At 34.0% G+C, this 25,743-nt stretch overlaps 2 protein-coding genes and 1 long non-coding RNA gene across 17 annotated transcripts; 2 read left to right on the forward strand and 1 right to left on the reverse strand.

The window, feature by feature from the left end:
* Window positions 1-456: 456 nt before the first annotated feature.
* LOC148779957 (uncharacterized) lies at window positions 457-2,443 on the reverse strand. The gene is made up of 2 exons (XR_016043517.1): window positions 2,278-2,443; window positions 457-961 (listed from the first exon to the last, which is right to left on the reverse strand). It is a non-coding gene; the product is annotated as an uncharacterized LOC148779957 (long non-coding RNA).
* Window positions 2,444-3,310: 867 nt separating this feature from the next.
* On the forward strand, window positions 3,311-8,251 carry LOC18427699 (uncharacterized). Its single transcript, XM_088851058.1, has 3 exons — window positions 3,311-3,530; window positions 5,406-5,619; window positions 7,650-8,251. The coding sequence occupies exons 1-3, from the start codon at window positions 3,348-3,350 to the stop codon at window positions 8,051-8,053; spliced, it is 801 nt and encodes a 266-aa protein (XP_088707184.1). The 5' UTR covers window positions 3,311-3,347; the 3' UTR covers window positions 8,054-8,251.
* Window positions 8,252-11,471: 3,220 nt separating this feature from the next.
* Window positions 11,472-24,751, forward strand: LOC18427700 (alpha/beta-Hydrolases superfamily protein). 15 transcript variants are annotated; one of them, XR_016043740.1, is made up of 14 exons: window positions 11,472-11,695; window positions 13,253-13,402; window positions 13,583-13,609; window positions 15,684-15,781; window positions 18,031-18,121; window positions 18,624-18,667; window positions 18,926-19,024; window positions 19,790-19,847; window positions 20,046-20,104; window positions 20,751-20,852; window positions 22,129-22,194; window positions 22,359-22,480; window positions 22,925-23,096; window positions 23,473-24,751. XR_016043740.1 is itself a non-coding variant. In XM_088851066.1 (14 exons), exons 4-14 carry the CDS (start codon window positions 15,755-15,757, stop codon window positions 24,342-24,344), a joined length of 900 nt encoding a protein of 299 aa, XP_088707192.1. In that variant the 5' UTR covers window positions 11,472-11,695; window positions 12,704-13,402; window positions 13,583-13,609; window positions 15,684-15,754; the 3' UTR covers window positions 24,345-24,751. The 15 variants fall into 15 exon arrangements, 14 of the variants coding, with proteins under 14 accessions (XP_088707192.1, XP_088707190.1, XP_088707193.1 ...); XM_088851066.1 differs by having other exon boundaries at window positions 12,704-13,402; window positions 20,046-20,098; window positions 24,279-24,751; XM_088851064.1 differs by having other exon boundaries at window positions 24,279-24,751.
* Window positions 24,752-25,743: the final 992 nt, after the last annotated feature.

Below are 25,743 nucleotides of genomic sequence, written 5' to 3' on the forward strand. Positions count from 1 at the left end.
ATCGACAGTTTGATTAATTTAGATTGGACCAAACCCTTCACTGATTTAGTGGGCGGTACAACCCTGATAACTATTTTCGTAATATTTATTACTATTTCAAACATGAATTTGAGTTATGTGAAAAAGTGTCATTGTGTGGGGAAAGTAGACCCTTGAAGTTTATTAATAGGTTTTGGGTCTACCTTGAGAGAAAGTAGAGAAGTTTTTTTTGAAGTCGATTATTCATTCTATTGTGTTTCAAATCGATTATTTGCTCTCCCTTAGTATAGGTGTGGTGTTATATTCATGTGTTTCAAATCGATTATTTGCTCTCCCTTAGTATAGGTGTGGTGTTATATTCACAAATTGACATTTGATGGCTCTGTTCTTTAACAAGTTGAAGAAACACACAAGTGGAAATAAACTAAGAAAGTTAACCACATCAAAAAATCTAAACTAACTAAGAAGGTTAAAACATGAGAAAGAATATCAAGTAAGATTTAAATTTAAATGTAGAGTATTACACCAATAGCATTCAGCCTTTCTCGGTCCCATACCATGTACATGTCTCATGAAAACATTGTGAACCAATCCTTTGGTCATAGAGTTGGCTAGTATAGCCTCGGTGTATGTATATGCCAAATCAATATCACCAGTCTCGATCCCATCTCTTATGTAATAAAACACAGCTTTTATATGCTTCAACTTTCTAAGAAACCATATGAACGCAATCGGTATCTACAAAGTGGACAGGTATCAGCCTTCTGAAGCCACTTGCATATGCAGGTCTTATTTCATGCAAGTCTTATGAAATACATGGTTGCAACCCATTGCCCTAACATCAAGAGGATCACTGCAAAATTCCTTTAGACAAATAGAGCAAAGATCCCCTTCACCTATGTCCTTCACTGTCCCCAAGCCTTTCTGAATACTATATTCGAGTCTTTCATCTTCCATCTTCTCGAGAGATTGGACTTACAAACTTCACAAAAAGCAATGAAAACAAAGGATACGAAGAAAAACTTGTCAGAATCTTGGAGAAATGGAGAATTAGATTGGTTTGTTTTAAAATTTCGCAAGAGGAGGAGATGGATGGAGAGCATTCCTATAATTAGAACTGACGTGTTCCTACACACAAATGAAGATAAAAAAACCACAAAATTGTCTATATTTCAGCCAAAAAAATAATCAAACTTATGCGGAAAATGATTCAAGAGAAAATCTCTCTCTCTCTCTATAGTAGGAAATGATTATGTAAAATTTAAGGCTCTTCTAAGCACATTTAAGAAACTAGATTACATACAAAGAAACTATTTACTTATTGTACAAGGTCACAATCATTCTAGTCCTTGAAATTTCAAAACTAGTAGTTATAAGAGTGTCATTGAATATATACAAAGTTCCAAACAAATATTCTCCGACTTTTGTGACAAGCCATCTAATTTGACATATATAATGAGTGATAATAGTTGTGACCTCGTTGTAATTAAAGATATTGGTATCTTTGTAAACAATTCTAAGAAATAATCTAAAATAAGGAAAAATATAAAAGTAAGTAGTTATGGCAAAATATTTTTCAATATTTGCTAAAATGATAGAAAACATAATATATACAACTAAATTTCTTTTTTCTGAATTTTTATTTCATTTTAAAAGATTCATCACCTAACTTGGAGATACTTGGAAGATTCAAAGTTACTCCAGCGAGTCCGAGTTGGCTCGCCAGAGTTTTTGCCCACTGCTCTCTCTCTCTCGTACAACAGAAAAAGAAATGAAGGGAAGCAAATTAAGCGAAATACGGTGCAAAAAGAACATCAAAAAATTAAGGAAAGCGAAAACTGAAACAGAGTAAAACTCAAAGAAAGATAAAACTAAGAAACCGAGAATCAGATTACAGAGGGTCCAGAAAAGCACAATTCAAGAAAGGACAGAACAAAGTGAAAATAAAGCAAAGGCAGAAAGAATTATTGTGAAGAAACAAATATTTTTCCATTAACCCGCATAAACCAGAATGGAAATGAAACTTAAGAAATTGAAATTCATTTGGTAAGACTGTTCTAATTCACCAAACAATCCACACAAGACTAAATTTATATTCCTAATCATGCAAAGAGGCTAAAAAAATAAAGCAAGGGCCAAGCAGTATGCATTCATTATTCATAAACGAAAAAGAAGCACAAGAAACATAATAAATTTACTTCAAATTATGAGAACGATTTGAATTTTTTCAACACTTAACATAAAAAGAAAAAAAAAAGAAGATAAGAGTGTGAAGCTTTACGAAGATGAAGAACGTACCCAAAGTAAAGGAGTCTTCAGGACTTGAACAAGACGAAAGTAATGAAGCCTTTCTCTCTCTACCGCTCTATAGGGTGGTTTATGGGTAAAATCAAGAGAGAAAAAACAGGATTCTTTCTCTCTCTAAATCACTGTCCTGTCTTCGCTCTCTTGGCCTGAGTAAGAAGCTATCCTATCCTTCTCTTTTATTTATAAATTACACTCTATCTTTATGTGTTATTTTTTTTTCTTTTTAATCAAGGATTGGTTTAAACTTTAAAGATAACCCTATCCTAGTCATCATGTAAATCTCAAGAAAATAATATTATTTAGCAAAAGGCCCTATAATCTTGGAGATATTTTTGGTAACTTTTTCCAAGTTAGTAATCGGTAAATTGATTGATTAGACCGGCCTAACCGGCCAATCAAAAAATCTTAAAAAAAATAATGAAAACTAAATAAAAAAATATCTTAAAACCTATGAAGAGTATATGATGAAACAAAACACAAAGAAGTTGAAAATTAGTGAAAAAATTTTAATTTTAGAAATTTTATTTTTGTCAAAGGTATTTTTATAAATTTTCAAAAAGGACGGGAAAAAATAAAAATAAGTATTCATAATAAAAACATATTACAAACAAATAAACACTAGTTGGGCTAGGGATCATGGCCAGCCTAACCGGGCCTTGTGTTGTATTTTTTCTCTTTTATTCTTTTAGGCCTAAACTAATATGATTCCAACCAAGGTTGGCCGGTAGTGGGCCCATCCCAAAAACAGTGCCAGTGCCTGTTAAGACTAAAGCACAAAGGTGGCATAGTAAGAATATAAATCCCTGTATTTTTTCGAACTAGATAAACCCGGTGTAAAAAAAAATAAAAAAAATAAAAAGAATACATCATAATAGAAACTAGGAATGAGAGAGATTACTTAAAAGTCAAGGAGTAAAAGGGGCCATATCAAAACTCAAGGATGGAACGGTCATTTGGTACAAAGGCACGGTGATTTCTGACCCTTGAATTGGCTATATAAATTCTTAGCCTCTCTCTCTCGTTTGATTCCACCATCCTCGTAATAACATTACAGACCTCAAATGGCCAGCACTGCAACGGCCTTTGATGGTGGGGACATAAATGTCATTATCTCAAATGTTCTCGACGACAATTGGCTGGATTCCGGTGAAGTTTCACAGGATTCCGGTGAAGAAGAGGGGGGTGGATCCCTGGATTCCGGCGAGAATGCGTCTTTTTGGAAGGTGCAGCGATGCTTGGTAGAGGTAATTTTGGGTTTTTTGTTTTTTCATAAAAAGTGATGAATGATGAAAAGTCCTTTGCATGAGATAAAATTGTGAATTTTACTCAAATTTAATTTGAATAAAAGTAAAAACCCTTTTAAGCCAAATCTTGTGCATAAAAGCTTAATTTTTTTGTTGAATATTAAAAAAAAAAGATTTATAGTTACATCGGTTAATGGTGTGTTTGAATTAATGATAATTCAGACAAGATTTGGATAAACATCTTCTTTTTTTCTGGATTTGAAAAATGATAATGGAATAGGTAATGAATGTATTGTTTGATTTTTAAACATTTTATATGAAAATTATTCAATTTGTGATAGAGTTTTGCCTCTTTTTTTTTAGAGATAGATCGATTGATATATCCTGTCTGGTTGCAAATTTTAGATCTCAAACGCTGGTTTAGATGACTGAAAATCTCTTAGATTTTTTTTTTTTTTTTTTTTGGGGACTCTTCAAATAATATTTGAGCTTCTTAAATTAGAAGATGATTCTTAATTCTTTGTTATTTTTTGGCTGACCGTTTTTTCTATTTTTTAAGAAACTTTGATATGGCATTTAATGTGGATTTATGAATGTCGTCGCTGTTCTCTTGATTTATCATCTAGAAATTAGAAATTAAGAGAGAGAGGGAGAGAGAGGATCACAGAAAATGGACCACAAAAAATAAGAGAGAGAGAGAGAGAGTGGACCACAAAAAATGAGAGAGAGAGAGAGGGAGGATGGAACTAGAGAGAGAGAATGTGGACCATAAAAAAATGTGAGAGAGAGCATGTGGATCACAAAAAATGAGAAAAAAAATGAGAGAGAGAGAAAGGTGGTGTAACTAAGGCCCACGGAAATAAGACACATGGCGCGAGTGAACTTGGATTGTGGACCACATAAAAGAGGCGATCATGGTTTACATATTGATTGGTGAGAATCACCCTGCTTGCCTATCCAAACGGTGGTAAGTGGCCACATCATCAAGTAATCCAGGCACAAATAATATTTTTTCTATAGGATTGTATATAATGGAATTATTTATCTTTTGTATAAGGAAATCACAATTATTTACAATAATATGATGTGAAATCTGATAGTTTAGACATGTCATAAAGTTCGAAAAAGCTGTTTTTGAACTTTGAGTTTGGTCAATGAAATAAATGTAACCATCTAATTTCACATCCAACGGTCAAAACTATTGATAATCACCTTGAACCAAAGATGAATAAAACAAAATTTATTTTTAATCCATTTCTACCAAAATTTAGGTTAGACAATAGGCAAACATGCGCACCAGGGCTAGCATTGGGCCACGCACTCTGTCCGGCCCAACTCTCAGCCTATACTTCAAAACTAGGGCTACGCCACAAATTGTGGCCCGAGAATAGGGCATGGATAATGGTCACAACATGAGCAGCCATGTTTTTGCTTTTGCCTTTTTGGCCCCAGCCGGTCCAAGATTGGGCTAAGACTAAGCCCAGGCCGGCACTATAGGGACCCAAGAGTCACGACCAAATCCAGCCTGCTACCAGCCCAAATAGAAGAGAGATTTCCTAAGTGATAAACACAGGCAAACTGTCCCCTAATGCAATAGAGCACACACAAATGAACTAAAAAAATTTATGGTATTGTATACAACGAGATCATTTATTTTTGACATAAGGTGGTGACAATTACTTATAGTCATCCGATATGAAATCCGATAGCTTGGGTGTGTCACAAAATTCGAGAAATATTTTTTTGAACTTTTAAATGTAGTGACCGAATTTTACATTCAACGGTCAAGTTATATACTTTTGCAAAACTTATTCTCTAAAAGAAAAATATAGAAATATGATCTTTATTTGAAGTCTTTAGATTACATAACTGCAGGAGTTCATAGAAGTAGGCAATTCAGACGAATCAAAACTCCAGCAAGACGTGATCGGGGCCCTTAAGATTGCCAGATCCTCGGAATTTTGCACTTGTGGGGGTGGCCCATGCACCGCATGCTTGAAGCACGAGGTCGCACACCTTCTTCGAGTTTCTGGCTATGATGCAGCTCTCTGTAAATCCAAATGGAGGACCACAAAACACATTCCTAAAGGTATTTTTTTTCCCTTTTTTCGTTTTTTATGTTAACGACAACTAAAATCAAAATCTAGATTAGTTAAATTTATTTGGAAGCCATAAAAAAGAAAGCACAATACATTCTATAAGAAAATGTTTTAATAAGGCTGCAGTTTTCTACAATGCCCAAATGATAGTAGTGGACTAAACATCGTGTAGTTCTATAGTCCATTGAAACTGCACTGTCCAAGTAATAGTATTGGACTGTATTATATAGTCCAACACTGTATACTCCATTGCAACTGTAGAAATTTATTGGTCCAGTAGAGCTTGTGAATTACATTGATGAATAGTGAGAAAGGCAGAAAATTGGGGCCATGTTATGTTAACTGTTGGATCCACTTTTTCGCAGCTACCATCTTTTGATCAAGTCATGATCTAAAGATTGGATGGTCATGAGCTAATAATAGAATGTGATTTTGATAATCCCATGGCACTAAACTTTGTCATGAAATGAATAATTTAGTACGAGCGCAAAAGTGTTGTTTTCGCAATGGAGAACCCTCTACATAGGCGATCTGGATACAAAATCACCGGGTTTTAAAATACTACCCAAAAGTGTTGTTTTGGTGTTTGAGAACCCTCCAATTGATCATCTCGATCTCAATATTTATGAAAGGAAAAAATTCAAATCTTAAAAATAGTGAATCTTGTAATATGTTATCTATACCATCCCTTCTCAAGATTTTCACGTATTCATTGATATGCTTAATCTCCATTGGCTTTAAAGTTTTAAAATTCATAATTATAGATGGAAAGGACCCGGTTTCTATGCGGCCAAGCCTGCATATGTAGAAATGTGGGCCTCTTAATCAATCTATTTTTGAGATGGATTTTTTTAAGGAAACAAATTTTCAGGCTATCATAAATTTTTTGCACTAGAACTGCTGAGTTGAAAGTGCAGGTTTGATTTCTAAAGGTGGATGCCTTACATAAACAAATTGTATCCTAAACTAAATGGTATAGCATATTAGAAGACCACTTACTTCTTTGTATATGGATATCACAATCAGCTTTAGTCATCCTTTGTGAAATTTGACAACTTAGAGGTGTCAAATAATTTGGAAAATTTGACCCCTTAGGGACTTGGAAATTACAAGCATCATATGGCGATTTTCAGCATGTAGATATGGTCATGTAGACGTAGTGACATTAGAACCATGTAAATCTTGACATTCTTATGATTTTCAACTTCCGGGTCAGGTTTATATAAGGTGCCCATCTTATACTATACAAGCAACATGCACCTCCAAATTTTGTCAAAAGATGTAGTTTTCATGTTCAAAAACCTTAAAATGACTTAAAAATCTGCTTTTCTCCCTAATTGTGAATTTTTAAATTTAAAAAAAATGTACAAATTAAGGAAATCTATGAACTTTTGAAATTCTTAAAAATATATGGTCCAAACAACTTGTTATAAGATGCAATATTTATTTGAATTAAAATTCTTTTTCTCTTCATATCCATAAAAGTTAATGGTCAAGATTCAAGATGATTAAATGGAGGGTTTTCCAACTTTGGAAACTCTGTTGTAATGGATTTTTTTAAGTGCCCATTACTTTTATAGTATGAGGTTTGTGAGAAATTTCTCTCTTTTCTATATTCAACTTCTGGGAGAAAATCCCATATATATGTACAGAGGTAGATACATTATACCGTGTGACATACAAAAAGGTGTAAAAAAAAAAAAAAAATTAATATAGCCAGCCTGATTAGGGAAATATTACGTAACTACAAAATATATAAAGAAATGTACATGATTTCATAAGGTTATCACCTGATATAGACTTTGTCCATTTCTTTTGATTATATTTGCTTTGTATTGTTGATGTTCACTGTTGTTTTCTCTTGTTTTCTACACTGCCATTAACCATCTGCTATGGTGCTAAGGTGTTCTGCACAACAACTCATGCATTAGCTCTTAAGACATTAACCATCCTCTCCCTTTTTTGAATGTTTTACCAACCTTTCCCTGATTCCTGCCTCTTCTTTCTTTTGCAATTTCAGGAAAACATGAATACTTAGATGTAATCCTTGCCAACGGATCTCGACTCATTATCGAGCTCGATTTCAGGGCCGAGTTCGAAATTGCAAGATCTAGCCAAGACTACCATAGCCTTGTCAACCTATTACCGGAGGTTTATATCGGAAAGCCTGACCACCTAGAGGCCATATTATCCATAATTTGCGAGGCCGGAAAAAAGTCATTGACAGAGAGGAAAATGCACATGGGCCCATGGAGAACTCGAAGGTACATGCAAGCCAAGTGGCTTGGGCCCTACAAGAGGATGGTCGACCCCACGGATTCGCCAAAATTTACTTTCTCCGCAATGATTCCAGCAATCGGGTTTCTCGGGTCACTGGAATCTCATTTACCGGCTATTATTCCAGCCACAGTGAGAGTGGCTTGAGGGTGTTTTTGAAATTTTGTAATAACAATGATAAAAAATACCCTCGATTTTGAAATAAGTAAATTTTTCCCTTATGCAGTTTGAGCCACGTCATTTACTTGAGATGAGGCTTTGTAATATTAGTTGGTGAGAAATTTTTGGTGCAATGTATGCAATTTATGAGTATTTTTTAAATATATTATTTTAAACTTGTTCTCATTTTGAAGTGCAACTTTACCATACATCACAAAACTTATGCCACTGCCCTTCAAAAATCGCACCCTTTAGGCCTATTTAGATGTACTCTTCATCACTAATAATTTATTATTCGATAAATTTAATTTCGAGAATGAATTATCTATATTTTTGGCAATGTCTATGGTTAAGTAATATGAGATAAACTTATAATAAACACTTTTATGCATTGCCTAGGCTCTAAACAATCAAATTCGAGCCTACCTTCAAATAGTGTTGAGAAATGTGGTTTCAATACTGGAAATCTTTTTTATAGCCTTAAAATATATTTTCATCTTTATTTATAAAGTTTAAAGCTTCAAAAATAGTGTAGATCAACATATTTATAAAAAATTGAAAATCTTGAAAATTGACGGTCTAAAAATACGTTACAAAATACACTATTTCCAAAACTTGAAATCCATTTTTTTCTCATGTCCATTCATCTTGATGTCGAGATGATCAATATGAAGATATTTGGGCATCAAAACAACCTCTTTCAGTGAAATTTTTGTGGTAGGCTCCACTTTGATTGTTTAGAGCCTCGGCTCTATATAAAATTTTCCCTTTTTTTAAAGCTATTTTTATTTTATTTAAAGTACTTTTCTTGAAATCATGTGTTTTTAGAAATTGCTAATAATAAAATATAGATCACCAAAAATTAAGTAATCAAATAATATTATATACAATGCAAATTATGTACCAAATGTCAAATGTCTAACAAAATAATATCACCAAAATATATTAATTTTAGATAAAATAGTATACTCTCGACAAAATTAAGCACAACTTCAAATAATATTTGTGGTACTAATTTGGGATTGTATCGTATACTTTACTATGATATGACAAACTCATTCTTCGCTATCAAATATTATTCGCAAGGGACTCGTTTTCCTACCCACTTTTTCAATGCCTCCCATTCTTCTCCTACTTTCAACCAAACACCTATAAAACCACTAAAGGAAAAATTAGGCGGTCTAACTGATAACCGCTTAGTTAGATTGAAACCGACCCAGTAAAGGAAAAATTAGGCGGTCTAATCGATAACAGCTCAGTTAGATTGAAACCAACCAGTGGTCAGTGGTTTCGGCCAGTTTTGATGGTTGGAAACTTATATAAAATCATAAAAAATAAGATATTTTGTTTGTAATGTATTATTTTTTAAAAAAAATTTCATCATTGTAGAAAAAATTAGAAATTATTTTGGCTATTATTTTTAACTTTTTCCATCTTTTTATAAAATTTTAAAAATAGCCCTGGGTACAAAACAATTCTTTAAAATCCATATTTTTCATTAATTTTCAACTTCATTTGGATATAATTTGTTTAATCATTATTTAAGTATACTCTTCAAATTTTATTAGATTTTTTTACATTTTTTTAACATATTTTTTTTACTGTCTAGGACTTATACGGTTAAAATGGTTTAATTGATCTGTTTACTAGTTAGGTTGAACCGCTTCCGGGCTGATGTCAGGTTAACCATTCCACTTCGATTTTTCCTAAGATAAAACTTCCACTTCGATTTTTCCTAAGATAAAACTCAAATAAGGTCATCAAGGTGACCTAATTGGGGTAAAACAAATAGGGTTATTTTTTTCCTTTACATAGCAAATCCTTCCCTTTCTATCTTTCTATCAGAGAATCCCTCACTCAAGGAGAGAGAATTGTTTACCAATCTACTGTGTCATGTTTGTTTTTATGGGAAAGTGGATCTAAAGAATTTTAAATGTTTACACTAGTATTATCAATTATATTATATTAGCCAGTAAATATTATCAAGATCGGACTAGTAATTAATAAGTGAGGAGTTTCGTCTAATTAAACCAATTGACTATAAGTAGAGTCATTTGAATTGTATCTTAAAAATAGGAAAAAAAATAATAAAAAATTAATTTAATATATATATATATATATATATTAAAAATTTATCAAACTTTATTTAACTGGTTGAACAAATCGGCAGAACTATCCAAACACTAATTTTGACTGTCGATCCAACCTTCTTGTTATCTAAACCAAACCAATCAAAGCAGCAGTCAACCCATTGTGCTGATCTTGATAACTATGTTTCACATTACCATGCAAATTTACGACGTGCCATGGGAAAGTGGTTTCATATCCTCATGTCTAAGCATAAAGCTGAATTCTTGAATTTCTCTCTGCTTGGAATATTTTTCCTTGAACCAAACATGAAAAAAAAACCATTTTAGAAATGAGAAAATTTTTCCTTGAACCAAACATGAAAAAAAACCCATTTTAGAAATGAGAAAAGTTTATCTAAGGTTGAATCTTTAAAATGTAGAAATACCGATGCACCTAAAAAATCCATCAGAAAATATTGTTTTATTGTTAAAAAAACCCTCTAGTTGATCATCTCAACATAGAGATGTATGAATATGACAAAAAAAAAAGATTACGATCTTGGAAAAGGTGCATCTTACAACACATTATCTAGACCGTCCATTTTCAAGATTTTCATATGTTTGTAGATCTACTTGATTTTAACTATTTTTGAAGCTTATAATTTTATAACTAGATATGACAATGGATTTTCAGATAATAAAATAGAGGCTCTATCGTTATTAAACAAAGGAAAATTGTTTGATTGCATTTTTACAATAGGCGGCCCTAAAGTATAAAGCATTTATCTTAAAAATGGATGTAAATAGGTTGTCATTTAAAAACAATTAAAACTAATTATCCAAATATTTTTTAAAAAATTTTTATTTTTAATTTTTAAAAATTATATATTTTTTTATGTTCATAATCTTCATGTTATAGAATATTTTTTTAAAAAAATTCTTATTTTTAGTTTTTAAAAATTATTTATTTTTTCATGTTCATAATCTCCATGTTATAGATTACATGCCGTTAAAAATTACATCCAAAAATCGAGATTACATGCCGTTAAAAATTACATCCAAAAATCCATCTAAAAAAAGATTTTTAAGAGGACTCATTTTTATATGGATTCATATAAACCGTGTCCTTAAATAAATTCTAGGGTATTTTAATTGTGAGAAAACAAGTGGCCTAAAATTGAAAAGAAGGGCAAGTGGTCGGTGACAACCAGGCCTAAATCTTTGGCGCCTCCGCCTTTTCATGACTTCTAAAAAGAGGGAAAACGTATTAAATTAAATAAATAAAAAACAAACTTTTTCCTTCAATTTATAAATGCACCATTTTCCATTGTTTTATCTCTCTTATTTGCAGGAATTCTCCTGCAATTATCTCAGAAAAATCCCCTTTTTATTTGTCCAGTGCAAATTTGAATTATGGTTGATTTGCAATCAGTTTGAAATGGCGGGAGCTTTGAATATTAGTGTTTGTGGGTGTGAAAAGAATGCTGGATTTGTTGCAGAGAAATTATGGTTTTCTTCTTGTGAATGCAGAGGATCTAGAGTGTGTTTCAGGCTTTGTAAGGTATGGAACTGATGGATTTATCAGTTTGTTTTTCTTCTTTTTATTTTTTATTTTTTCTATTGCATGGTTTGAATATTAGATTAATTTTTCGATGATTTTTAGTTCAAGTTAAGGATTTTTGGTGTCTTCGTGGCCATTAGTGGAGAAAATAAGCTTTTCTCTGGATAATTTTGAGGACAGAGTACTGGTTTATTGGTCTTGTGCGTGTACAAATGATGGATCTTTTGAGAAAATATTAAATTAAGTTGAAATTAGGGTCGATTGATTTGTTTTTGCTGTTAATGGATAGGATGAGCTGGTTTTGTTGCATTTTTATAAGGTACATGGTGGATTAGTTCATCTACAATGTATAACCAGATGGATACTTTATTTCCACCTTATTTCTATTATGTTTTAATGCTTTTCTATGGCATACAAAGTATGAAATCTTTGCCATGAGTTCAATTCCTTTTTTTAAAAAAAATGGGTTGTATTTTTTTTTGTTCTTCTATTTATTTATTTGTATGACTGGTTATTTCAACAGGGGGCCATTTGCAAGATCTGTTTTATCTTCTCCTTGTGTTTGAATTTCTATTGTATATTTTCCTTTTCCCTTTGTTGTTTTCATTTGTTCTTTTTCTGCCGTTACATGTGTAATTGTCTTAAAACAATTCAAAAAAAAAAAAAAATCGCCGCATATAGAATTTTCCTTTCAGTTTGGTATAAATTTCATGGTTCCTTTCCTAAGAGTTGGAGTGATTTGTTTCATTAATATTTCTAATCCTCCTTCTCTCGCCTTATTTTATTGATAGAAAAAACAGACCAAACGACTGCGATTGGGTTTTCTTCGCTATTGGGACATATCATAAATTTCAAAATATCAATTCTAATCTCCACAAGAGAATGAACATTGTTCTATATATGAACTTCTTTGTGTTGGTTTAATTTACCCACCAAGTTTGTGTTCTATTTATTTATTCATTGGCTCTGCTTCTTTATCTTTCTTCAAAATTCTCGACTGGCCATTAGCTTTGAAGGCTGTTAAATTGACACCTGGTGAAGCTGCTGTTCGCCAACTGGGGTAGAAGATTTTTATGCCTGTGTAAGATGAAACCTTTCAGAGCTTGTGTAGATAAATTTTGTAGTTTGGGAATTGAGCTTGGCATAACTTGGGCTTTATAGATGCGGTAGCTTTCATGGTGATGGTAACAATATGACCTGATTGAATTCCTTTGGCTCCTGCTGCAGCCTTTTCTTAATGCACATCTTTCTTTTGAGTGGTCTTCTTCTTCTTTCCCTTCTTGTTCTTCTTTGTGTAAAAGATTTTAGTTCCTTTCTGGGATACACCAGCAGAGATCAGATGTTCTTGACAAGGGGGTTAACAACTTTATTAGTTTGCAAAGTTTTATTTTTGATGGTACATCTCTGTTCTTGCACAAAGAATTATCTGGAAAGAATAGTTTGCATATTAGATGTATAACTATGAAAAGAGAATGGTGCTGATCGGTGTACTTGTGCAGTTGCTTGTGTTTGTAAAACATGTATATTTGATGTAACAAACTTATCTTTTGCATTTAGGATACATCATTCAATGGAAAACAATTAGTTTTAAGTCGTTCAACTAGAACTTTTCATGGTGTTTCAAGGAAGAGTTCCCCAGTTTGCATGACTATGGTCGACGAGAGACCTCCACTAGGTCAAAATGTCAAGAAACATGCCGGTGTCTTGGTACTTATTATCTTTTGCCTTTTGTTCACTTATCTTATTACTTGACCTAGTCTCTTACCTCTCAGTCTCTGCACTGCCTTTTTATCTTTTTCCCTTTTTTATGTATGTGGCTCTTATTCTTTACTTTTGAGTTTAACTGAGTACTTACCGTTTCCTAAACTATTCCGTAATTTCACGCAGGCCTACGATTTGGTTCAAGGAGCTCTAGTAAGTTCATGGTTATATATCCTTTCCCTTGCCCTTTCCAAAGCTTGCCTGATTAATTAAGTGTTTTCTTTTTAACAAACTTTTTTGTTCATGGATTGAAAAACCATGCATCCTGTATTTTATCTTCCATAATCGTGGATTGGGTATGTAATAATGAATATGTAATAATCAATTCTGCATTATTTTTCTATTCCCTTATTGACAATGTAGCTTTGCTTGTAGCACGTGCTTGTGAAGTCACTTGGAGTAACTGGTTTATTTGTTGCAATCAATTGAGGGGTGAAGTTGTTTGGGTTTCAAAATGCAGTTGTAACATACATCTATAGAAATAGGTAAACTATAAACAAATTTAGGAATTTTGAGATCTGATGACCCCAATGATTTTAAATCAATGTTCTGAGACTTCGCTCAGACCTTGAACTTGGCCCTGGCTTTATCTGAGTTATAGGGCTGAGTCCACTCCTGCACAACACCAAAATAGGCTAAAAAATCCAAAAGAAAATGTAAAAGAATAAAAAATAGCAAAAGCTAAAATAAGTAATAGAAATCATTACAAACTATATTTAAGCAAATTTTGTGATTTTTATGGGATTTTAAGCAGAGGATGCCTTAGGAGTTTGGATACGGTACGATGCACTTTCAAATCCGTAGTCGGACAAATATGTGTATCTTGACTAATGGCCGATTATAAAAGACCATCAATTCATCTTAATTCGAGTAGACTTTGGGACATATACTCCCTAGACCATGATACGCCTTTCCACATGATATTAAACGGTTCGATGCGGTACGATTCGTCTTTTGAATCTGTGGGCTACTAAAGGAGTATTTGTCAGATGGAGCATAAGGAAACCTCACCATATGATATCACATTGAGGTATGTCCTTGCAAATCTATCCATTGCAAAAATCATACAAATTGGACATCATTCGGCCCACTGGCCTGATTCATCAATGGTCAAGATATGCCTTGACCAACAACCCTGAACTTGATAGTTTGGGGATTGATCCAAATCTCTTGAGAAATGATATTTGAGGAATTATATCCCTCATCCTAATGTTTCAGGTCATTCGGAGTTGGCCTAACTCATCATCCGCATTCGTCGGTAGCCAGATTCTTATGCGTCGACTGCCAGGCAGAAAGCCACGGTACCTCCAGTCACTAATATTGAGATTTTTCTCTTGAGACCTGGACCATTAGATTCCTAATCCAATGCCCTATTATCCATAAAAGTGCAGCATCACATCAATCTCTTAGGAGAATGTGAGTCATAAAAAACTATAAAAGAGTTTGACCGCCTCCGAATGATTTCTCCCATGATATGGAGAATCTTGAACCCGATTTTTTTGGAGATGTGTGTCATAGTCCCCTCCATAAGATTATTATATCCCCAAGGTCTATAATCCCTTGTGTTGGAAGCAGTTGTACACGGAATCCTTAGATTTGCTGTTGTAATTTGCAGCATAAATGAGTTCACTATGACAAGCCATATCTCTCTTGTTTGTGATCCATTTGAAGTGAGGTTTGAACCATTGTGTTCATCTTTGAGTCCTCTATCATCTCTCAAAATTCAAGAAGAATGAATTCGTCATTAGAAAGTAGCAGAGGAAACACTCAGACATGTCAACATATCGTTCTGCAAATTGATTGACAATGGATAAGAAATAACTGATTACCTCGATTTTCTCATCAATATCGCGATAAATCTTGGCAGTTGCGTATTCAAATTCGAACATCAAGACAAGATCAAGATCAAGTAACGACAAAGTTATCATTAAAACCATCCGGAAGCGTTTTGAAATTCGAACAAATATACAAGCTTATCTTTTTAAACCGAATCCTGAGAGATAGATGAATATGGTCAATGATTTAGATATGCTTCACAGACTTTCATCCTTATCATTTTAGGAAGTCTATTTAAACCCACTTCTCAGTGAGAGGGGAGGAGGGCGAAATTGATACATGCCTCATTTCTATTTTGTGCGTGATAAAGAGATAAGAAAAGTGATTACTCATTGGACCGTCGGTCAAGAAATAGGCCCTCGATATTGCCATCTTCTGATCTGTGGTGCAGAAATCATTAAGAGAGAGGAAGGTTGTTGATCCCACCTCACTTGAAGCCTCAGCTCAAGAAGGAGCAGACCTATGGACAATACCCTTGCACATAGTCAGGTATACGGGCACCCTACGCCCTTGGTATTGATGTGTTTTCCACTTGTCTATGTATGTGTCCTTTTAGAACTGTGAATATATAAGCTTCAAGGCCTGAATCAAGGGTGTTCGACCTTGCATAGCAGGTTGATGTAACAGGACTTGTAAGTTCTTGGACTCTGCATGTACCCAGTATATATGTAAAAATAAACCTTATTGTTTCCATGATATGAACTTAAGGGCAAATTGGGCCCCGTTTGTGTTAGTCCACTGGTTATTTCTCTGATATGGAGTCATAATGTCTTAAGCATAATCCCCCTAATACATTTTTGGAGCGTCCAATGACATGATGACCCTTATGACTAAAATAATGTTCTTTTTTTCATGTTATGTACACACTACTTCAAGCTTTAGTGGATATACCTAGGGAGAAGAAACTAATATATCTTAGAGGCCATAGGTAAAAATCAACATTATGCTAGTATGTGGAAAGGTTTGTATTGAATCCAGTAATGAACTTCTTCCGGGCATTTTGGCTATAGACCTCATGTGCAAGCCTTATGGAAGAAAAATGTGTGTCCCTTTCCCAATCATTCATACACGTGAAATTATAATAAAAAAGAGAACCTTCGCGGACCTTTCTTTCAAATTGTAACTTAATATATTCCCAAAGATTTGTTTAGGAAAACAATACCTTCTTAATATATTCCCAATGATTTGTTTAGGCAAACAATACCTTTTCTTTTCAGATGCTCAAATTTGGGAGCAGATTAGGCCACTCCACTCATTTACTAATAGTTCACTCTACACTATGGGCGGCCATCACATAAGACCTGCGTTGCCCCCTAATTTTAGGGTGGCATAACAAGAACCACCAGGTCCCCCCTCCTCCCCCCCCCCAACCCCCACACCACCAAAAAAAAAATTGTGTTCTTAAAATTTCTAAAAACAAACTTAGTCATTGAAAGTCACTTGATGACATTTAGTAATCGCCACTCAATTTTCTTGGATAAGTAACATCCATTTAAATTTAACAATAATGCTATTAAAATATTATAGTAAATTTGAAGAATTACAGAGCTGACTTGTAATTATCATAATAGCTAAAATAATCCAACTACAAAAAGGACATCTCCAAATAAAATATGGCTTCTTAACTTGCAAAAAATATTTATAAGAACAACTGTCCTGGAAAAAGTTAATGTGGGTTGTGTGGCATGATTCAAATATGGGCCTGTAGTAGACCAAAGGTATTAATTTCATGCACTTTACATTTCACTCTTCTGTATTTCCTTTGTACATCTTTCACGCATCAATTCAACTGCTGGGTACCCACTCAAAACTCTTCCAAACATGACAGAAAAAAAAAGAAAATTATTTGGTTACTTACTGTCGGACTATTTTTTCGACACTAACTTCTTATGATCCAAAGTAAGCGATTAGTGCACTCTACGACCATACATACCTTTCACTGTGAATCAAAGTTAATGCTTTCTGTTCCTAATCAACACCTAGATCCAGTTCTAACATCTAAAGTTATGATGCACAATGTCTGGCATCTCAGTGGTGGAAACTGCATGTACTTTGTATGTGTACTACGAAGAGTTTGAAACAAAACACAAACTTCTACCTTCTAAGCTCACAATCACCCATTTGCATGGATTACATTTGTCTGGTATTGGAGTTGGTATAATATATGACTCACGGTGAGGGATTCACTTGTGTTCCTTGCCTCTTAGCAGACATCTGTATAACATGCGAGGCAAGCCATGGGGTGCTTCTTGTCCTCTAACAAGATGCAACAAACCAATTAATTTCTATTATCCTTCCCTACAAACTGCTATTCGGACAAGTAGCAGCTGTTAATAATTAACCAGTAGGAGAAAACCACCTGGAATGCTTGGCTAAAGAGTGTATGTGTGGAGAATCTTGACTACCAGGTAAGAAATTCTATAAATCACGAGGCTACATGGCCATGTATGCTTGTGTGGAATTCATATAAAAAGGAAACAAACGCGTTTGCAAGCCATAATCTTAGACATTGCCCTCCACCTTAGTAATTGCAGGTATTTGTTCCTTTGGCTCAAAGACAACTTACGAATTTCTAGTAGGCATATAGAATCATAGATTTGCTTACTTCTATTTCATATATTTCATTAATTTAATGTTAAACATAGCCCAAGATAATAACCTGAACTAGAGTTTCGACACATGAGGTCATGTATGAATATACGACTTTTGTATTCAAATATGCAACTTTGGATATGCAGTTTAGATGGAGCACCGTTATGGACAGGGCAATACCAGATCCACCAACTGCTGTTCTTTTGCATGGTATTCTTGGTGCCAGGAAGAACTGGGGTATGACTCTCACTGAAGCAGTTTATATTTCATTTCTGTGGTCTAGAAATTCACACAATTTTTAATTTCATAATAGCATCTCTTATGTCTAGAACCCCAACACTGCTTAATGTGGATCATTATTGCTACTGTCTCAAGTATGTCTTTATCCAACTACTGACAAATTAGTGCAATTTGATATATTAAACCTTGAACAATGGATCAAATGTGTCATATGTTCATGAGTCTTTAAATATGCTGCTCCTTTTTCTTTATATTCTTTTTTTTTCTGGCACTCAAAAGAACATGATTCAGCGGTTAAGTGTGTGGTTTGGCAACTGATCGAATTTTTGTTTTGATTGTCAAACATCTGCCGTTGTATCCATTTTGGCAGTATAGTGGAGTTACTGTGAAGTACTGCAAGTAGTTCAGGGAATGAACTTATTCTTCTTTGTTCAAAAAATTTAAATTTCTTTTCTAATTTTATTAAGATTCCAACTTGTGAATGCAATTTATGCTTCAGGATCATTTGCAAGAAGACTGGCACAAGAATTTCCCACGTGGCAGGTATGTTCTCTTAAGCTGGAAGACCTAATTGACAGGTTGTTTCTATTTTTCAATATTAGCTCTTACAGTGATTGTTTTTCCAAAGAATCACACTTTACGTGGAAGTATATGTAGATATGCTTTTCAATTGCCGAAGTGAAGTTGTTCAACATTCTCGCCTAATGCTTTATGCAAAACATGGGCTGTCCGGATTAGCTCTTATGTAAATCTTTGCTTGAAATTAATGAAATATATAGGCTCTAATTTTATTTCGTGCAGTTCCTCTTGGTCGATTTGCGCTGCCATGGTGACTCAGCTTCAATCTACAAAAATGCTCCTCATACAGTTGCCTCAGCAGCACTGGACGTTTTAAAGCTGGTTAGTTGTTGTACCATGGAATTCCCTTTCTTACTGAGTGAATGCTGAAAGAAACAAGCAAGACCTCAACTCCCATAAATCATTTCACACAATTCATGAGAAATCTCTCAACCAGTATTTTAAGCCAAGGACTCGGGTTGAGACTTCCTAGGGTCCTGAGCCTGAGTAAAGCAAGTTGACTCTACCAATTCTGTCAGAGACTCAGCTAACTCTTAAGAATTCACAATACAACCTTGGGAACAGTGAGACTTAGCTGGCACCGGTTCCCAATGATTCTGTTCCTAACTGGACAGCTGCCAAGTAACGTTGCGTCCGAGTCGGACACACATAGTTTACAATTAGTGCCCTTTATTAACATGAAAGTCATCATTATCCAAGCTGTATCCCAACTATTTGGGGCCTTTATAAACATGAAAGTATTGCTTTCTAATTTATCATGCAAGCTTGAAGATCTATATGTATCAAGATCAAAGTGAAAAAGTTATTTTTGTAATATGAAATATGGAGGAGCTTTGCAAGACTTTCAAGAAATTTATATTGCTGTAATAGGCTCTGGAGGATATTTAGGATTTTCCTTTGCTTTATCTTTTTTATTTATTTATTTTTTTTTTTGAAAATTTGGGATCTCAATTTTGTTAAGAATCTAAGATTAAATATTGGGTTAGTTTGAAAATGTGTTCAATAATGACCCATATTTCCTCATCTCACTATAAGTTAGCTTATCTAAGATTAAGAGCTATTGTGACTGAACTTTGAATGGTACAGGTAGCACAGCTTAGATTAACTCCTCGAGTATTAGTCGGTCACAGCTTTGGAGGCAAAGGTATGTCTTAATAGCATATTGGTTTCCCACAAATTGTGTTCTCTACTAAATTTTTTGGAAATCAATAGACATCAATACAACTTGATTCTTATTGATACTTAAAGTAGGTTATCAGTTAACTTCGCCTGAATTCTCAAGCAGTACCTGTGAACAATTGTAAATCTCATATGCAATGCTTTTCCTTAATGATCTGTGCAGTTGCCTTGAGTATGGTGGATCAAGCTGCTAAGCCTCTTCCTCGTCCCGTTAGAGTAAGAGTACAAGATCTGATGGAGAACTGTTTCTCTGTTTGCACTATGCTATTTAGAGACAATCATAAAGATATGCACTGAATTATATTGCTGTTGTAGTAGGTTTTCCAATTGTTTAATGGTGTCGAGCTCGAGCTTCACATATTCTTGTTACTATGTTAGTCCTATTTGTATATGTACTTAAGGAATAACTGTGTGCTTGTCTATGGTGTCCTCTCTCTCTTTCTCTCTCTCTATCTATCTATCTATTTCTCTCTCTCTCTCTCTCTCTCTCTATATATATATATATATATATATAAGATTGATAACTCAGCCATCCTTGTACTTTTGTGGCCATTGGGAGTGATTTGGGATACATAACACCAGTTTAGTAGCTCCAGTAAGGTAGTTATGGTTGGGGAGCTTGGACAGATGTAACCTTCCAAAAGGTTCCACAGGGATCTATTCTTCCTCTCTCCTCCGCCTTGTATCTATAATATTTGTCCCTATTCAGTCAAACTCAAATTCCTGATATGCTTAATTGTAGAAATTCCCTGTTGTATTTGCTATTTTTCCCTCCACAAATAGCTGTTTTATCTCTATTATGTGTTTTTCAAGAATCATTTGCTAATTTAGATGATCATGATGTTAATTATCTTATTTTCTTTTGAAGGTTTGGGTATTGGATGCCACTCCAGGTAAAGTTCGTGCTGGTGGAGATGGGGAGGATCATCCTGCTGAACTGATTGCTGCCTTAAGTAAAATGCCAAAACAGGTGTGTTGATTATTTCTTCATTGACAAGGGGACACCAAAATTGTGCTCATATAATTTGGATTCCTTTCATTCTGGGTAGATAAGTTGCAGGACCACCTCCTCTGACTCATTAAATATGCATGCTCTTAGCACCATATTCTACATTATTTTCTTTTGCCAGTCCTACTCAATATTAAACCTTACATTTGCTTTCGAAAGTTAAGATTGTTGGTACATGTACCCTGTGATGGAAGGATGATATACATGCCTGATGCCTTCATTTGATTGGCAGAAAAAAAATACAGATCTTTGTTGTATTTCTTGGGTATTAAGTCACTTATAATATAAATATTTTCTAAATTTATCTTTGGGATGATAAGTGTTTTGAAGCTATTGCACCTGTTTGGTTCTGGTACTGTTTCTGTTCTATGTACATAGGGATCATCACCAGTCTGATAATTTGTTTGGTCAAACCTAGGACTTAAGAGAATTTCATAATTGGAGACAGCTTTCTGGATGTTATTATATTTGAAGTATTGCTTTGTCCCCTTGATCTTATCTTATTGGGAAATTGATCAAAATGCACCTAACATTTCAACTATTTAACATTTTACCTATTTCTACCATTCCAAGTCAAAAATCAAGTGTTTTTTTATGGGCATTTTGAAATTACTTCAAAACATATGGGTAAAACTTTACATAGGGTTTTGACAAATGCCCATATCTTATTTGCAGATTTTAGTAATATTTTGCACCATATTAAATAAAAAAATTGATTAGTTGTTCTTGACGTGATTTATAATATGGGACATGGGAATAAAATTGTTCGATGAGAACAACTCATGAGTGAAACAACAGATGCTGAACAATTGTGTATAACATTCGTATTGAACACCTTTGACGCTATATAATTTGTACTGTTAAAGATTCCACCAAATGGTATTTTTTAATAATCACTCATTGAAGATCCAATTGCCCCTTATTTTGAAAATGTAGAACCTTGCATCACCTCATCTGGAATGGGTTGCTGACCTCAAAACCCCCTTATCTACGTATTCTTGCATGGTCTGTTCTCCTGCATGAGGGGCAGTGGCAGGCATTCGTATCGTGTGTGTGTGTGTGAGATAGAGTGAGAGAGGAGGGGGGGGAGAGGGGGAAGGGAGAGGCTACTGTAGCTAACCTTGTTCCATTGCTTCAAGTGCATAGCTTAAGTTGTTTTTATTTTCCTTCTAAAAAACAAACTTATTTTTATTTCAATGCAGTTTCTTTGCCTTATTTAGTTACATTCTTTTTCTAGGTATCATCAAAGCGGGTTGTTGTTGAAGCTCTAGTTCAAGAAGGCTTCTCTAAGGATGTGGCGCAGGTACTATGGCTCAGAAATTTAAATATTGAATGTCAAAAAAGTTGTCTACTATTTAACTGGGTAATGCTGTATTTACTATAACTTTATGGTTGATTTGAAATTTCCAAATTTTTTATCAATTTGCTTCACGATGTGTATATTTCTGTGGTCTATACTCCTTACAGTGGGTGGTTACCAATCTCAAACCTGCTGGACCTCCTGATTCAATACCAGCAAGCTTTTCTTGGGTCTTTGACCTCAATGGCCTCACAGAAATGTACAAGTCTTATGAAGAAACAAACCTATGGTATTTACTGTCAATCTCGTATTCATATGCACCTCTTTCATAATTCACCATCAAAAACATCAAAAACATGGATCTTTATATTATTCACACACTCATAGAGAGAGAGAAAGAGAGAGAGAGAGAGATGGGGTGTCTTGCATGCTATTTTTTGCATGTTTAAAGGTGTGTGTGTGAGAGAGAGAGGATGGGGTGTCTTGCATACTAATCTGTGCATGTTTAAAGGGGTGTGTGTGTGTGTGTGAGAGAGAGAGAGAGAGAGATGGGGTGTCTTGTATACTAATTTATGCATGTTTAAAGGTGCATGTGTGTGTGCGCACATGAAAGAGAGAGAGAGAGAGAGAGAGAGAGAGAGAGAGAGAGATTTGCACCTTGACTTTTTTTTTTCATTTTTTTATCAATACAACAGTGAGAAAGAGAGTGAAACGTTTGTGAATTCTGAAATAGGAAAGTAGTAGAAGATGTTCCACGAGGAGTTCATGTGAACTTCTTGAAAGCTGAGAGAAGTTTGCATAGATGGGCACTCAAGGACATTCAGAGAATACATGCAGCCGAGGAGCTGGCTATAGACGAGGGCGGTGGGGTTGAAATGCATGTGCTCGAGGATGCCGGACATTGGGTATTCTCATTACTTTTATTAGTCAATAGTCATTATCTCTTTAGTAGTACTAGTAGTAATAGTAGTGGTAGCTACTATTATTATTATTATTATCATTATCATTGTCATTATTATTATTATTATTGTGATCAGTTGATAGTCTTTGTGTTACTCGATATCTTCATTGACATGCTCTCTCTCTCTCTCTTTACCCTGATGCAACATTTTCAGACTTTAGATCAACAACTTCTTGAGTCTAATCCTTTTACCTCTTGTTTATTTTAGTTGGAATTTTATACTCTGATAGCTGTGCCCTTAACAATATTGTTTTATTCCCCCTTTCTTATTCGAGGGGAAGTATTCTATGGTTGTACTTAATTTTCGTACCATTTGCCAGCACTTCCTAGCCATCAGATGCGAACAACGGACAATTGGGGTTTGTTGATTCTCCTATGCAAGTCCAAAAATTTGGACAGACTATGAGCGGAGGACATACAAATTGAGTGGAGAAACTACACACTCCAGTTATCTCTCACTAGGGAGGTGCTAGAAAACTGTTGGAAACTGAAGTGCTTGCTGCATATACAAATTGCATATACAAACTGCATACTCTTTCTCTAGTGTTTCTCCACATTTTCAGCTATTATACTTTTTTAGTTTTCATATTTTTCCTTTTTTCCTTTCATTTTTTAAATTCACTAGAAGTCGTTTAGATGCCCAAATATTCTCAAATTGATCATTTCGGCATCAAGATGGATGAACATGGGAAAAAATGGATTTCAAGTTTTGGGAAAATTGCATCTTGTAACACGCATTTTTGGATCATCAATTTTCAAAATTTTCAAGTTTTCATAGATCTACTCAATCTACACTATTTTAAAAGTTTTAAATTTTATAATTAAATATGGAAATATATTTTAAGGCCATCACAAAGATTTTCAGTATTGAAACCACATTTCTCGACACTATTTGAAGGTGGGATCTAAGTTGATGGTTTAGAACCTCAGCTCTATACAAACCACACCCTTATTTAAAAAAGTCGATAGTTGATAAAAGATTTTGGGAGAATTGATTAACTCTAGCTAATAAATATGGGGGCGCAGCTGAAATATTTGTGGTAGGAGCCACATATTTATAGGTAAATTTTAAGTTTGTAGTAGAAATTATTTAATTATTGGACTAAACCTTTGGTTACTTTGGCAGGTACATGCAGACAACCCAGATGGGCTCTTCCGAATTCTCTCATCTTCCTTCAATGGTTACAAATAGCACCTGTAATTCTAGATTCCAACTTGGAACTCTCTCTCTAAGCTATATGCTAAATGGTGGGGATTGTTAACCATAGGAGTTGTGCTTTTTTATCTTTAAATTAGAGTTGAGGATATTGTTATTTCCTATATAAATTTAGGGGAGGGAAGAATAGGGTTAGGTGTATGTATGTATCATTTTTTATTCTTTGTTTAGTGTCATGGACCTCAAAATATGTAAAAATTTTGGGTTTAATGGTTTGGCTTTGCTCAGACAGCCAATTTTGGTTGATCCCCAGACCCACTTGTTCTACTATGTCCGGCTTTCCAAATCCGCCTTGGATGTGAATTTTAGATTCAAAAGTTCTGAGGTCTATCATCTTGACCACCACAATCATGAATATGCAATAAAGAAATGAAATTTGAGCAGATCCATCTTGTATCTTGTTTTTTTTGGATTGTTCATTTCAATTCGTCAAAGGTCGTCATATCGAATCCATCGGTGGAATTCCATATTCGTGGTTTAGATGCAGAAATGGATTTGTAGCGATTTCTGATGTGTTTTCGATCTTAAAAGCATTTGAAAACTAATGCTGATGCATTAAAAGAAGGCTCACCAAAAAAAACTCTTCATTACCGTTTCGAGAGAGAGTAAACCTTTTTCTTTTGCAGAATTGTTTGGTAAGAAAATTAGCCAATGTTCATGCATATTATAATATGGAAAATTGTTTGTGAACCAGATTTCTACATATACGAGGTATAAAGCATAAAGCATCCATTTTAAAGATGGATGCAAAATAGGCAGATCATCTAGAAACAATTGGAACTAGCAGTCTAAATGTTTTCCTAATAGAATTATTATTTTTAATTTTTAGTATTTACTTATTTATTCATATTCATAAATTCCATATTAGAGATTACATGTCCTTAAAAATTAGGCCCAAAATTTCATCTCAAAAATAATTTTTAAGAAGTGACTCATTTCTATATGGGCTTGTGAAACCGTGTCCTTATAATATTATAGATACTGAGCGGATTAATAAACATGATTAATCATAGCAAAGCTTTTATTAATTATATTTAAGTTTATATTATTGTCGCTATACAATCACAATATATTATTGATAATGAAAATTTTTAACTAATTGACAATATCATTTAGTTAATATAATTTATAAAACTAGTGAAATTATAATTGGTAGTCCCAATGCCAGAATTATCATATTACAGAGTTAGAATAAACTACAATAAAACAATTTTTAATGTGATATCCATAGTATAAATTTTATAGTTATAATCTAATTGTATTATCAATATTAGCTTATTATTATTAACTTAATATGATAATCACATTTTTGTTAGTTATATATGTAATAATTATGTCATGGTATGAGTTACATGTTAGGACTCAAGAGATAGAC

This window comes from Amborella trichopoda, chromosome 11, assembly GCF_054954075.1.
Source record: "Amborella trichopoda isolate Santa Cruz 75 chromosome 11, AtrichopodaSantaCruz75HAP2 v2.0, whole genome shotgun sequence".
Classification (NCBI taxonomy): Eukaryota; Viridiplantae; Streptophyta; class Magnoliopsida; order Amborellales; family Amborellaceae; genus Amborella; species Amborella trichopoda.